We start from the raw sequence: 16,384 nt of genomic DNA, 5'->3' as shown, positions 1-16,384 counted from the left end.
AAAAAGGTTTTGAGTTGAGATAAGTTTAGTGATTTAAGAGTTGAGTATTTACATGTTAGACTTAACTTAAAATTAAACTGAACTGAGTTAATCTTAATTGAGTCTAAATTCCAAACAGGTGTTTATATATTATAATATGTTTTGAAAAATAAATTTTAAAATTTGAATGTTACAGTATAAATCTTACTATTTAAATAATATAAATTATATACTCTATATACTGGCTTGATAATAGAATAATTTTTTACAAAAAATTCTACATACTACACTCTTATCTCACTTTTATCTGCTTACTTTAATAAGATGGCATTATCCATTAAAATTAAAGATGGATCTAAAAATAATAAAAAATGTATGTAATATGAGAATGTAGCATACAACACTTCTCATTATTTAAACATATTTTTAAAATTGGGCTCACATTTTATTAAACTTTCCTCTCAATTTTGTTTCTTCAATGTTCATAAAAAACTTCGAACCTTTTCCTCTCTCCCTCTCTCATTATTAATACCGACCACCCCCCAATCTCATTCTTAACCGATCAAAGAGTTATTCCAAAACACATCTTCCTTCCCATCTACCATCTTTTCCACACACCTTTCCGCCTATTTGGTTGCTGCTTTTCTTTTGATCTTTACCATTTTACATTAATAATCTTGGGCAACCATGGTGGCCATTGTCGCACTGTTGTTTGTTACTTCTGCTATATTCTTCAACGCTGCCGCCGCAGATCCTGACTTGCTTCAAGATGTCTGTGTTGCCGATCTCGCTTCTGGTACTATTCCTTGCCTAATACTTCTTTTTCATTTTTCTTCTTCCATTTAATGTGCTATCATTTTCTTATTTCTTCTTCTTCCTTTGATTTTTCTGGTATTCCTACTTTATTTTCATCTTCTGATCAAGAGCAGCTCAAAACCAGTCCTAGTTTATCAAGAGGCTAATTCCTCCTTTCTTTTGGCTTCCTCTCTTATTTATTTATTTATTTTTTTAACTTCGGTGCTAATGATAGTGAACTTAGGAAAAACTTCGATGCTAATCGTATAGGTTCCTATGCCACCAACGTGGGCCAACCATGCATATATATATATATATATTCTTGGCGTCTATGATTACTTACGTCATTTCGAAGTAAAACATTATTAGTTCTGAGAATGTGAGACAGTAATTAAAGGTTAAGTAAATGAAACTTGGAAATATTGGTAGAAACAAATCTTGATTCATGAATATGAGCTGTGATATACAAACAGGTGTGAAAGTCAATGGGTTCACGTGCAAGGACATTGCGAACGTATCTGCAGCAGACTTCTTCTTTGAGGGCTTGGCCAAACCAGGCCTAACCAACAACACTTTAGGCTCTCTGGTCACTGCAGCCAATGTTCAAAAAATCCCAGGCCTTAACACCCTCGGTGTCTCGCTCTCCCGCATTGACTATGCCCCCGGCGGCCTTAACCCACCTCACACGCACCCCCGAGCCACCGAAATAGTTTTTGTACTCTACGGTGAACTGGACGTGGGATTCATAACCACAGCAAATGTGCTCATATCCAAGTCCATCAAAAAGGGTGAGGTTTTTACGTTCCCAAAGGGTTTGGTGCATTTTCAGAAGAACAATGGGAAGGTGCCTGCAGCTGTGATAGCTGCGTTTAACAGCCAATTGCCAGGCACACAGTCCATTGCTGCCACCTTGTTTGCAGCCACACCTCCGGTGCCTGACAATGTCTTGACTAAGGCATTCCAGGTGGGTACCAAGGAGGTTGAAAAAATCAAGTCTAGGTTAGCTCCCAAGAAGTAGAGGAGTACTGAACCATATACATGGGCTTTCTTCTATATTGTTGTAACTTAAAATAATTGTTGGGATTTTGATAATTATTGTGGGACATGGTCTTCTAAATTTCTTTTAATTTTGGAATCGAAAGACAATTCGATTGCTGGCTAACCGTTCGTTGTGCATAATCGATTCCTCCCTTGATGGCTCAAACAATTGGACTGATAAAAAGAACCATCAATCTTCATCTGCTTTTGTAGATGTCTTTTATTCAAAACACTTCAATAAGTTGCGCCGCATGCAGTCCAAGAGTTGTCTGCTGCCATTTATGGTCCGTGACAGATATTAGTTGACAGATAAATAGATACAAAACATTAATTCAAGCTGCCATTAATAGACTCCTTTTACAGGTTTTGCTCACTTCTCATTATACATTATTCATGTGCATTTTTCAGTTTGGTTATCAAATTGGTGTAACATCTGAAGCACTTTGAAAATGTACATAGTTATCAAATATTGTTGGAACGCCTTGGTGGTTACAAATGCGAATGAAACAAGTCCCACTGCAATCAAAAAACACAATACATGAAATAACATCAAGGTAAAAATTAAAGACCAGAGAACATGCTTTATTAGCAAAGATTCAAGACAGAAAGTTCTTCAGTTTCAACCACTAAGATAAAAGATGCAAGAGTAGTCCCATAAAAATACAAAATAGAGAGAGAACACCACCAATTCTCATCGAATAAAATTACGTTAAACAGTGATGCTAATGTTGATAAATCCCAGAAAACTGAATAATTCAGATTTATGTGGTTTACTTCAAACCAGTTTGCTGCCTGCCATCTGGAATCGCATACAAAACTATAGGCTTTGAAGGCCTAATAAAGGGAACATCACATCTGAAATATCCTTTCCGCTCCAGCTGCAATATCTCTCCCCGATGCAAATTCCGCAGGTTGGAATCTCCTAAAGCTGCAGTCTCCTTTTTCGTGCATGGGTTGACCACATCAAGGAAATCCTCTCCTTCTTCAAGCTGCAATCATAAGTTACAAACTTACGTGTATCGTACTTTCCCATATGGAAACCATGAGTGGAAACTTTTTTATGGAAAATTATTACTAGATACTCTCAGAATATGCATGAACTCCAACCCTATCACAACTTGCCATATAATTAAAATTGTATATATAACACTAAGTTTGACATAGCATCCCATGATAGGATGATAGTAAGGCATGTCCGTACTCTAGGACTAGCAAACAATTACTCCTTTTTCACATGTTAACCAAGTCAAACATTTAGCATTCTTTAGATACCACACAAAGCCAGTCTAATTTCTAAAACATGGAAGGAATATGTGTATACACAGAACTTATTCAATGGTTCATGATTCAAAATGCACTTTTGCTCAAGACATGTTACACAGCCAATGTTTTTCACCTTTTTTTCTTTTGGGTAAAAAGGGTTATGAAGGGCAAGGGTGGAAACCAAGATTTGCAACTCTATCTATGTGCAACTGTATCAAGCTTTACGCATTGAAAATCTATCAGGAGAAACCTAAACACGCCAGTAACAAGCCCTTTACATGGGGTCAGAGATAAAGAGAGCCATAGGTTGATCTCCTACCAACTTCAGAACGGTTAGAATCTGGTGGCTGGGTATAATAAGCATGAGTTTATTCCCTTAGCATTGAGTCCGTTGGGACTGGATCTCATGACCTCTCATCAGATAAACCCACGGGAGTAAACATTGCAACTAAGGCAACCTTTACGGTGATCAATGTTTATATGAATTAATTATAGTGAAAAAGGCTTTAAATTTTGCCACATGCACATGCCATAAGTGAGGGCTTTTTTAATAAAAATTGAGATTCCGTCCCCTTTTCAAAACCAAAAAAAAAAAAGTTTTAATGAAAACATCCTGAAAACCATGGGACACAAATATGACAGACTGGCATCTTTGTTCAAACAGCATATTAAAACCAAGAAATGTCTCGGTGCAGGATATTGTCAGGAACGAGATTACCAACAATTCAATGGTCAACCAGGTTGTAAACTGAACTTCTCCACCCTACTGTTTAATATTTCAATTGAACATAAAGCATATAATTGACACTAGACAATTTAGCACTGCATGAAATGCACATATCTGATGGAAAAAAGCATACTTTATCAGTTGACTAGCACGTACCTTTTTCTTTGTAATTAAATAGTCGAACTCCACCAGTGTGAGGTTAACTAGTTCACTTGTTTCAGGTAGCCAAGTAAGCTTCAACTTTGTGGTCTTTACAGATCCTTCCAGATGCAAAACTCCTGTCAACTGGGTGATGTTTCCATCTTGGTCCTTCTCTATTCCCTTCACTATGGCATTTCCCCAATCCATTAATGTTATCTCCTCATCTACCGAGATGGATTCAGCATCAGAATGGTCAATCAATATCCTCTTTGAGTAAGTTGTACACTTCTCCCCAGCGCCTTCATATTTCTTATGCCTAGGTATGATGCGAGTAAATGGTTCCTCAGGGCCATCTAACAGAATCAAGAGAACACACCGTTCTTCAACGACAGCAGTATGTCTGGGGCACACAGGATCGATGATCTTCTTATTAATGGTCCAGAGTTTATCCCATTCCATCAGATTGAGATTTTTTGATGCTCCCTGAAGCATAATAAAACAGAGATAATCAAGAACATTTCCATGATGATGACAATCCAAGAATGACTATCTTGTACAATATATGAACAACCAGTTCCACAGCGCAGAACTAATAACAGTTATAAGAAGCGTGGATCAGATAAATGCTTGAAATTACCTGTTCAAGAATAAATTGTACCAATGCTTCAACTTTTAAACCCCTACGAACAATTCCCTGAACAGTAGGAAAACGTGCATCATCCCATCCATCAACCTTTCCATTTTCAACAAACCACAAAAGCTTACGCTTACTGAGAAGCGTATACACCATATTCAGGCGGCTAAATTCATAAATGTGAACCTTTCTTACCCCCATATCCTCTTGAATTCGTTGATACTGAGCATTACGATCATGGTACTCACTAGATCTTAATGCATGTGTTATACCTTCAATTGCATCAACAAACGGACATGCAAAATCATAGGTTGGGTATATCTTATAATTGGAACCAATCCTATGGTGGGGAACTGGATTGCAACGGTAATAGACTGGATCACGAAGTGATTTGTTTGGGTCTTGCATATCCAGCTTCCCACGGAGACAGCACTGTAAACCCCTTTCAGATCCAGCAATCATTTCCTTCCATAATTTCATATTCTCCTCCAAGCTGTTGTTTCTACATCTTGATTCAATGCCATCCATTCTTTCTTTCTGCAATTGCTCACGTGGTGTATCATCAACATATGCTTTACCCTGGCAAATCAACTTCTCAGCCATCTCCATCAATTGGGGGAAGTAATCTGAGGTGTATGTAACAGAATCATGCTCAATACCTAGAGTCTGAATATCCTTCAAAATATTTTCCACAAATTCATTGCTCTCTTTGGCAGGATTTGTGTCATCAAAGCGTATGATAAGTTGACCTTGGTACCGCTGAGCAAAATACCGGTTCAACAGAGCCGCTTTGGAGTGCCCAATGTGAAGATAACCACTAGGTTCGGGTGCGAATCGCAGTCGCACCTTCCCTAACTCAGCATCTGGAAGATCTACTTCAAAGGAGCTTTTTGATTGGTTATTCTCACCCTGTTGCTCTTTTGATTTGGCTGCAACCAGCTTTTTTTTGCCAACATATATTGCTGTGACTTCATTCAAGGCATCACTATATTCCAAGAATATAGAATTGAACCACCGCACAAGATTTTGGTACTTCTTTGACTTCCTCAAACTTTCCCATCTCTGCCCAGTTCCTGAAAAGCATACAATACGAAAGGTCTGTAGAATGCACTCAATGCCAAAGGTTTGACCCTATTAGCTATTATGGAAAAATTAAGATCAAGTAAAGAGTAAAAGTCTAATAAGAATAAACTAGGACCAAAAAAACCCTGACCCTGCATAACAATTCAATCTCATATAATAAATACGAATAACATTATGTTACTAAATGAAAATAAAATCTATGCAATTAAGTTGAAGTTGCTAAACAAAAAAAATAAATTTGTAATACCTAAATGAAAAATAACATATCCAAATGAGTGTTAGAATATAACTAAGATAATTAAATTTACCTCTTTCCATCAATTTAAGCTTTTAAGACAAGTGCGGAATTAACATAGTATCAGAGTAGAAGTCCTAAGTTCAAACTATGACCCTACACTTTTCTTTTTTTGGTATCAAGGAACCTCTCCAAGGCAGTGCCCTTCAGACCTACCCCTATAGAATAAACCTTGGTCCCGTGCACCGCACCCTCGAAAGTTTCCCTACAAGGAATTGGTTAAATCGCTGGCTTTTTACCAGGGGTTTAAATGATTGTTTGCACCCATGAGATGTTGAATCTTGGATCTCGAGGGGAGTGATCCCCCAAGACCAAAGCCTTCACCAAATGGGCCAATCCCTTGCTGTTAACTACGACCCTACACTTCACTCCCTTAATTATATATTCCACTACTTCCCATCAGTTTAGGTTTCTTTAGGCATGTCTTTATAGTTTTTTCAAGTCATATTTCTCTCATTCACTATTAATTTTCACTTAAATTTAGTTGTCTCTTGGCTTGTTTGGATTAAAATATACTCTCATCTCATCTCATCTCATCCAATCATTACAACTTTCCAAACTTTTAAACAAAATATAATAAACAATTTCAACTTTTTCAAATTTAAAAATAAAAATAATATTCTAACAATATTTTATTCAACTTTCATCTCATCTCATCTCAACTCAACTCAAATCAACTCACTATCCAAATCTCCCTTTGTTTTATTTAGCCATGCCTTTTTAGTTTTCTCAACTCATGCTTTCTCCTCTAATAGTAATTCACATTCAAATTTAGTATACTTTTGTTGTTTTCTCAAGTCTTAACTCATGCATTTTGAGTTTTGTAACCAATAGATTCATAAAATTATTAGACTCCAGAAAACTTTTATAGAGGTTGTTTTGATAGCATCTTAAAAAAGTGGTGCGGCCCGTTGAAAATATACTTGAATGTAAAAATCTCTAGAGGACATTTTGATGATAGAATAAATTATTTTTATAAAAAAGCCATCCCAAGCTGCCAATGGTGTCCAAAGACTCTGGACCATGAGGTGGCCAAGAAAAGTGGCCACATAACTTTAGTCACCATGACGGCCAAATTGCGCCACCCATGGTGGCCAAAGGAGCCACCACAGGCTGCCCGATCTGGTCCACCTTGTGGTGGTGGCTGTAGCCTGTTGTCATTTTTTCAATTTCTTAATTTTTTTAAACAATTATTATTTGAAAGATGGTTCTTTGAGCTTTTGGTGTCTTTGAAAAGATTGGAGTTCTACATTATAGATGTTGTATGTTCGAGAATGAAAACATCTTTGACTGAAAAATCATCGCTGACTTTAGAGATGATTTTGGTATAAACATGCCCTTATTGGCCAGAGTTACTTTGACACACTATTCATAGACTACATATACTTTGGTTTGTAGTGTATCCAAGGAGACAACTCCTTGCCTGATGGTTTAGCTAATTTAGGACTAGGAGCAGCTGGTCATGATGCTACCATTTCTAATTCTTCACATGTAACGTTCCAATGGAAGGCCCAAACGACATGACCTATATTCCAAAAGGACTAGTCAATGATACAATTGGAACTCCATTGAAACCTTACAAAGAGCAAGAAACTTTCATTTCCAAGCAATGTGGGAAGGCTTGGATACCATTTGTAACGCTTCAATGGAAGGCCCAAACCACATGGCCTATACTCCAAAAGGACTAGTCAATGATACAATTGAAGCCCCATTAAAACCTTGTAAAGAGTAAGAACTTCTCATTCCCAAGCAATGTGGGATCCCATTCACCACCTACTCTTATCCTTATCATATGGGGTATCACATCACAGCTTCCTAAACACTTGGTTGGAATTTTAGCAATGGATCGAATTGGCCTACCAACATTTAGATAGGTAGATCTTTATATTTTGTTAACTTCTTGTTATACCACAGGTTAGACAGTTTTAATACTCTTAGCTTCCTTTTTCTTCTTGTATTTAATATAGCATTCTTTAGGCTTTTACAAGATTTTTGTAACCCCTAAAACTCTTCATCTTGTATAAGGTATTCATCCACCATAAGTAAGGGTTATTAATAAAATTTGGGGTTTGGCTTTTTTTGATAAGTAATAAGAAACTTTATTCCTATGAATAGACAAAGCCCAAGTACACAAGGCATATACAAAGGAAAAAACTACATCTTTCTAATAACAAAAGAAAATCTAAAAGAAGTTCTGAAAGTTATCTTCCATTTTTGGGGTTTGGCTTCTTTAAAAACAATACACACTACATATAGATCTATGACTAGCTTATAGTATAGTACTGTGGATACTTGGCTACCTAGACAACTTGCAGCTGGCCATTCTTTATCAACACTTGGTTTATTCACATACTATATAGTTTCATTTTCTACTGCAATTTGTAATTTTCATTACTAATCAACATATGCTAGTGTCCAACATTTTCAGAAAGGGATATCAACATTTGTACAGGTGACACTTGGAAAGAAGCGCAGATACCTCTACAATTGGTCCATTTGCACAAAATTCATTGCGTAAAATATAGTACCTTGATAAATGACTCTCTCTATGTATGTGTGCATGCATGTATATCAGGAACTGCTTAGAGTATAAAAGAGTGCCATGCATAAAAAAATCCAATAATGCAATTTTGCCAAAACAGGGTCATCCTAAAAATTACTCCCATATAAGCAATAAGGTGGTCCTTCTAGAGGGATGAGAGAGAAAACTTTTGTTAGGCTGTCCTTAGAAAGGAATTCAAGGAGAATCAGATTCACTTATAAAATATGGGGAACATACACATTTAATTGACCAATTCACAAAGCATAAAACAACATAAGAAGATATAAATAGGTATCCTCAGAAGCTTCTACCTGCAAGACCTGACCAAATTGCTATGTCTGCAATTGATAAATAGTTACCAACCAAAACGGTATGACTCTGCAAAAACTCATCCACATATTTGCATGCATTCTCAAATGCAGAACCCAATGAAAAGACGGGAGCATATTCAAGCCATTGATCAATCTGAGAAGTGCAAGGAAAAACAAAACCATGCAAACCAAGTATTAACCAAACAGCCCAAAACAAAATGTGGAACGACATCAGTAACATTCTTTAATTGCAAAAATCAAATAAATCACCTGGCCAGATTCATATGCGTTCTGCCCATAGAAATTGGGAAGGGCGGCAACCCGACCAATATAACGAAGAAGCACATATGTTCCATGCAATGTCATCCTAGAGTGAATACAGGTTGAGTTTTAGTGTACCGGATCACTTGTACCAATTAAAACAAAATGCTACCGTATCATACAGCAAAATGTAAACATCGATAAAGAGCAGTTTTTTGGTTGTAGCTTCATAAGTGATTGACGGGATCCAAAAAAGGGCTACATGCAAAAAAGAAAAGAACTTCCACATGGGTCTCCCAACATGTAACAATTCCAAGAAGCGGGAATTTACCATAAGATAATAAAGAAAAAATAGGAGACTTAAAAGCCAATATATGAATTCAACGCCCATGGTGACATAATAAAGATAATCGAATAATACCCATTTGAGAAGAGAAGGGTGGGAGCAGAGTCAGGAGGGAGGGACGTGTCCGTTGGAAGAGCAAAGCCGGAAAGCTTGGCGGCTACTATTACCGATAGTGGAGGGCTATCAGCTGGGAACGACAAAACCTTAATCTCCATTTTCAACAGCTAATCAGGAGTCCAGAGATAAAGAGAGCGCGCTTTTATCGAAATCTTCACTCACGGCTGTTTGGGACGCAATCAACACGAGTACCACCGTTCCATACCTTATCGTGTTTTGATGAATAGTGGCCTAAGCTCTTGATGCTTGTCGTCAAGAGCTGCAGAGTCGCAAAAGTAGAACTGCAGAGCAAAAATTTACCTTGGGGAGTCGTGGATATGGACAATGGTCCGGTCTACGGTGGTCCTCTTGTTGAACGACGGTGGCAATAGCGGCTGGATCTTGCAAGGGCGAAGCAGCGACGGTGGTGGGAGCAGCAGCTGGCTGCAAGCAAAGGAACTTAGGGTTTTTTTTTTTTGACCTTTTTTTTTTTTCTTGTTTACTCGATGGAAAATACCCTTTACCCATCATAGCGCTAGACTTTTGGGTGGGTTTTTTTTTTTTTTTTTTTTTTTTTTTTTTTTTTTTTAATCTTAGGTATTTCATTCAAAATTTAATCCCATTATTCAATCATTTAAATCTATTTGGCAATAAAATACTCTTTTTTGAATTCAGGGCATCACCTTCGACCACCATTCAAATAACAGTTAATAATATAATATAATTAATTAAAAGAAATGCTAATTTTATATATTCTCATAATAAAAACTCCCAATCCAAATCTTAAGGCCAATTTAAAATTTAGATTGAGCTGAAATTAATTTAATTTAGTCTAATTGTAAACTTTGTTTAATATTTAAATACTAAACTCTCAAATTATTAAATTTATTTCAATTTAAAATTACCTTTTTATATGCAGGTCCTTTTTTCAACTCAACACTCTTTACGCGCATGATCCAAAACTTTTTTTTAACTTTTTATAAATATATCTAAACTCATCTTAAAATCTAAACTCATTTGAGGTGGGTACCACAAAACTTACTCTACCATCTCAACTCACTACTATTCATAAAGAACTCAATTCTGCTCAACATCTAAACGAAGCCTAACACTATATTTTATCAAACTAGAAGACATACAAAAAGTACTAAAGAATATAATTGAAACAAAATCTCAAATGAATTTGTGAAAAGCAAAAGGTATTATTAACATAAACTCAAGAGAATTTATGCTCGCAATAGGGTTCTTCAAGGATGACATAAAACTATAAAGAGTCAGAGGAGAATCTATTCCTTTTGCTGCTTTCTTTTGACATCAGAATCAAATACTATACCACGTCAGTGGCAGTGCAAGAAATGGACAAACCACATACAAAGCAGTTCATACCAACAAATTGTTCGTTAGGCTTCTTAGTTGTTAGTAGCATGCACGGTAGGACATGTTCAAATTAAAGGTGATAATATATGACAAGATCCGTGACCTTAATATAAACACAACTCCAAATTAATAGGTTTGCATTTGATATTAACGAATTCAGATAAAAGAGAATTAACTTGTCAAGACACTACTTATAAATAGGTCAATAACAAGTTCAAACCCATGCATAGGTTCAATATATATACTTTCTACCTAAACAATGGCAACAAAAACTTAACAATGGCAATGGCAATGCAAACCGATATATACAAATTAACTAAAAAACATTCCAGTGCATTTTTTTTTTTTTTCCTTTAAACTAAACCGTCAAGAGTCATTAATATATTTGGAAGTGTACCATGCGGCCTCTGGTATAGTCTTTCCATGCTAAAAAAAATGATAGGAAAAAGTGTTCAACTCAAAGATGTACCATAGCATGAGCTTACAATTATGAAAACATGGCAGCAGTTAATCTTAACTACAGAGAAGAAGGCAATATTCACATAGCCAAGTGCCAACTACAACTTAATAGGAAATATTAGACCACATAAAAAGCATGTGCCAAAGCTGTTAGAAATATTTTTTAAATAATTATATATTATATAATTTATTATTAACAATATTTTAGAATTTAATTACATAGAGCATTCAAACCTTCGGTAGTGGGCACTTTTTGAAGACTTGTAAACGTAGGCCTTGGTGTCAAATCAAGTAATTCCGTGTGTGTGGAATCTTGAATTGAAGAAGCATGACATTTGTAGTTTTTTTAAGGTCCTAAATGAGATAGTCATGATAAGCCAAAAATTATGTAGGAAATATTGCAAGGAATGAATTAGTCTATTGATTGAAATGAAGTTAAAAAATGAAATAAAGAACACAAAGAACATCAGTCAATACAAAGTATTTACTTATCCTTACAATTCTAATATATATGATCGAGTGATTGAATTAAGTAACCTAATAGAGTATTTACTAATCTTTACAATTCTAATATGAGTGATTGAATTTAGTAACCTAACAGAGGGCGCTTCAGTGATTGAAGTAATGTTGGTTAAGTAGGAAAGGGAATACACACTATGTTCAGTGGCTCTAGTGTCTATAATCGGCCTGCATGAATCAAAATCATGTTTTGTTGGGTTTTGAATAAAATTTGAAAACAACAAGATCTCTTATCAAATCTATGTAGAAATATAATAAAGAAAGCATACTTGTAGCTATTGGATAGAAGAGCATAGTGGTATGATCTTCCACGTCCAATATTCACTCTATAGTAAAAACTCACAGTAATAGGATGTGTGGAGTAGAAAGTGAATCTGGAGTGAGGATTATGACCTTATATAACACTCAGAATTTCAGTTTTGCCCATCATAAAATAATGGAATTACATAGGTTCTTAATGGGTCTCTACACATTAATTGGGCCTGTACCAGTACTTTATGCTTATGACTTGACCAAAATTATGGCCTTCTAGAGATGTGTTTGGCCCGGTTATGTCACTTTATTAATCATAGTTATTGGGCCTTACAAACATTATCTAAATTTTATATCAGGCAATTATACAATATGAAATTTCTAGTCTATGTAAGTTCATTAATTTAAATAATGCTAACATGTTTATGATTCGTTAATTTGTGAGAAAAAAATTAAATGTTCAGCCAGCGCATATTTGCATTGGGTAGTCGAAACTCCAAAGAGTTGTTCTTGCTGAAAATCATGTCATTTGTAAGTCAATTATTTATATTTTCTTTGTGAACTAAACATTTCACTTTAGTAAATATGATGACTATTGCCTTGAGAAAATCTTCCCTTAAGGGCAAGGTTAGGTTTCTGAGTTGAATTCATTTATATCGCTCAGCAATTTAATTCTTTAGACATAGAATTGAGGATCCAAGAAAGGAACATGTTGTTGCACTAATTATCAGGCATTGTAACACTAATGAGTGACAAATTATATGCATGATCATTGATTTGCACCCGAGTTTTGTAATTATCACCTGTGTGAGAGATTAATTGACTGGCAGTGATCCATTACTGTTGTCATTTTGAAGAAAATAGGGATTGGATGAGTCTTCTGGAGAGTGAGAAGAATCAATTGACCCAACAGAAGTAGACGTACGTGATGGACATTGGACACCATTGAAGAGCACGATATGTTTGACAAGATTTAGTACTATCACTCTGATACCATGATAAGAACCAAATACTAAAGAGAATTTTCTAATTCATTCATCTTAAAAAATGTACTGTACTACTTAAACTTTAGGCTTCTTACATACAGAGTTGGCTAATTACTTCTTGATATTAAAATCAACCCAAGTGTGAGTGTGAAATGAGTTTGGGTTTGCAGCCACCAACTCATGCTCACCCACCACCACCCACCACCACCTACCATTGTTAGGCATCCCACCCTCTCCCAAGTCAGAAGAAGCTACAACAGGTGGGCTGCTCTCTTCTATAAATAGAAGAGAGCTCAGATGCAATAGAGAGCAGTGGGTGAAGAGAGAAAGAGGGACGTGAGAGAGAGAAATAGAATTTTGTAGATTGTTTTGTAAATCTCATACAAATTCTATAAAAGAGGCTCCAGTGGACGTAAGCAATTTGCTGAACCACTTTAAAATTGTTTTGTGTGATTTTTAGACTCAAAATTTCAAAATTCTAACCGTATGGATCTGGAAGAGACAGGAGTTCTGAACATGCCAGTAGCTCGGGACGTCAGTCCACTGTGTCAAATGCCAAGTTTGAAATTGAAAAATTCGATGGAACAAGCAACTTCGGTATGTGGCAATGTGAAGTCATGGATGTGTTGATCCAACAAGAGTTGGATATTGCGTTGAGAGGAAAGCCAAATGATATGACTGATCAAGGTTGGAAGAAGCTTAATACTCAAGCTTGTAGTACAATCCGATTATGCATTACCAAAGAACAAAAGGATTTTGTCATGAGAGAGACAGATGCTAGGGTACTTTGGCAAAAATTGGAGGATAAATTCATGAAGAAGAGCATTGAGAGCCGTTTGCACTTGAAGAAGAAGCTCTTCAGATTCTAATTTCATGAAGGTATTTCAATGTTTGAACATTTGAATAATTATAATCAAATTCTTGCTGATTTGTTAAACTTGGATGTTAAAATCGAAGATGAAGATAAGGCTATACTACTGTTGAATTCCTTGCCTGATACATATGAGCATTTAATTACTACTCTATTGTATGGGAAGGGAAATATTAGTTTTGAAGATGTATCTAACTCTTTAATTAGCAATGAGTACCGGAGAAAAGATAAACAGGTATAACAAGATACATTAAGTAAAGCGCTAACAGCAAGAGGGAGACCACAGTCAAGGTATCCCGGAAGGAGGAAAGGTTTTCATTCGAAAACTCGAGCCACATCACGTGGTTCATCAGTCGGCAGAAAACTCGCTAGAGACGAGTGTTCTTTTTATCACAACAAAGGACACTGGAGGAAGGATTGTCCCAACCGGAAGGGACAACAGCAGAATCAACCAACCACAGCCAATGTCATGGACAGAGATGACGAGTCAGATTTTGCCTTGGCAAGTTCATCATCCATTTGTCGTTCCGATGAATGGATTATGGATTCCGGATGTACCTATCATATGTGTCCCAATCGGGACTGGTTTACTGACTTCACAAAAATTGATGGTGGAGCAGTACTTATGGGCAATGATAGTGCCTGTAAGACTCAGGGAATAGGTAGCATTCGGTTAAAGCTGTATGATGGCAGCGTCAAGACTTTGACAAAAGTTCGGTATGTTCCGGACTTGCGGAAGAATCTCATCTCACTGGGATCTCTGGATTCAAAGGGATTCAGAATCGCCATTGAAGACGGAACTCTCAAAGTACTAATGGGAGTTCAGGTGGCAATGAGGGGTTTGAGGCGAGGAAACTTGTACTTCTTGCAAGGAAGTATTGTTGATGGAAGAGCTTCCACAGGCTGTGAGAAGCTAGATGAGACTGATGCCGACACCACCAGTCTTTGGCATATGCGTATGGACACGCAGGAGAAAAAGTTTTGCAAACACTGGTGAAGTAAGGCTTACTTAAAGGTGCCAAGACAGGTAAACTGTCTTTCTGTGAGCACTGTGTATTGAGGAAGCAGAGGCGGATCAAGTTTGGAACCGCAGTACACAATACATAGGGAATTCTTGACTATGTGCATTCCGATGTTTGGGGACCTACCCAAAATGCATCTTTGGGAGGTAAACATTGGTTTGTAACTTTTGTTGATGATTATTCTCGTCGTGTGTGGGTGTATACGATGAAAAATAAAGATGAAGTGCTGAAAATCTTCCTTGATTGGAAGAAAATGGTTGAGACACAGACCGGCAGGAAGATCAAGCGGCTCAGATCTGATAATGGAGGTGAGTACACTTCAGACCCCTTCATGGAAGTATGCCGGAGAGGGAATTGTCAGACACTTCACGGTACGAGGTACACCGTAGCAGAACGGTGTGGCAGAACGAATGAATCGTACTTTATTAGAGAAAGTGCGATGTATGTTGCTGAATGCTGGATTCAGTAAACAATTTTGGGCTGAAGCTGTGACATATGCCTATCACCTCATCAACCGACTACCAGCAGCTGCCAATAATGGGAAGACACCCATTGAAATGTGGAGAGGTAAACATGCTACTGATTATGACTTTTTACACATTTTTGGATGTCCTGCTTACTATCATGCTAAAGAAAGTAAGCTTGATCCTAGAGCCAAGAAAGCAAAATTCTTGGGCTTTAGTACGGGTGTAAAAGGGTATAGACTCTGGTGTATAGAGTCTAAAAAGGTAATCATCAGTAGAGATGTTACATTCAACGAATCTGATATGCTTAAGTCACATAAGCATAAAGATTCCAGTGAAGGCAGCAGTGATGGCGAAACATCAGATGATTCATAGAGTGTGAAGTTTATTTCAAAGAAGTTGGGAAAGCATGGACAAGATGAGGTTGATAATCCAGTCACAGTACCTCCAAGTCAACATGAGTCAATAGCAACCAACAGACCGAGACGAGAGAAACGTGTACCGATACATTATGCAGACTATGTGACATATGCATTACCAGCTGAAGGGGGTGAGATCCCAAACACTTACAGAGAAGCCGTACAGTCCAGTGAACAAGTTGAATGGACAAAGGTGATGAATGAAGAGATGCAGTCTCTTCACCAGAACCAGACTTGGGAGTTTGTGCCGCTTCCAAAAGAAAAGAAGACAATTGGTTGTAAGTGGATCTTCAATCAGAAAGATGATCAAGCTGCTAAAAATGGAGTGCGATACAAAGCTAGGTTGGTAGCCAAGGGCTATGCTCAGACAGAGGGAATTGACTACAGTGAAGTATTCTCTCCTGTTGTGAAGCATTCATCCATTCGGATATTGTTAGCTTTGGTTGCACAATATGATCTTGAGTTAGCATAGCTTGATGTAAAAACAGCTTTCTTACATGGTGA

At 36.9% G+C, this 16,384-nt stretch overlaps 2 protein-coding genes across 2 annotated transcripts; one reads left to right on the top strand and one right to left on the bottom strand.

The window, feature by feature from the left end:
* The first annotated feature begins 429 nt into the window (after positions 1–429).
* On the top strand, positions 430–1,936 carry LOC122318347 (germin-like protein subfamily 2 member 1). Its single transcript, XM_043135622.1, has 2 exons — positions 430–775; positions 1,248–1,936. Exons 1-2 carry the CDS (start codon positions 667–669, stop codon positions 1,790–1,792), a joined length of 654 nt encoding a protein of 217 aa, XP_042991556.1. The 5' UTR covers positions 430–666; the 3' UTR covers positions 1,793–1,936.
* Positions 1,937–2,367: 431 nt separating this feature from the next.
* On the bottom strand, positions 2,368–10,019 carry LOC122318346 (glutamate--tRNA ligase, cytoplasmic). Its single transcript, XM_043135620.1, has 6 exons — positions 9,491–10,019; positions 9,079–9,175; positions 8,809–8,962; positions 4,581–5,650; positions 3,959–4,426; positions 2,368–2,801 (listed from the first exon to the last, which is right to left on the bottom strand). The coding sequence occupies exons 1-6, from the start codon at positions 9,628–9,630 to the stop codon at positions 2,583–2,585; spliced, it is 2,148 nt and encodes a 715-aa protein (XP_042991554.1). The 5' UTR covers positions 9,631–10,019; the 3' UTR covers positions 2,368–2,582.
* Positions 10,020–16,384: the final 6,365 nt, after the last annotated feature.

The sequence above is a fragment of the Carya illinoinensis genome, chromosome 8 (assembly GCF_018687715.1).
Source record: "Carya illinoinensis cultivar Pawnee chromosome 8, C.illinoinensisPawnee_v1, whole genome shotgun sequence".
NCBI classification, from domain to species: Eukaryota; Viridiplantae; Streptophyta; class Magnoliopsida; order Fagales; family Juglandaceae; genus Carya; species Carya illinoinensis.
This window is presented reverse-complemented; position numbering and strand designations above follow the sequence as displayed.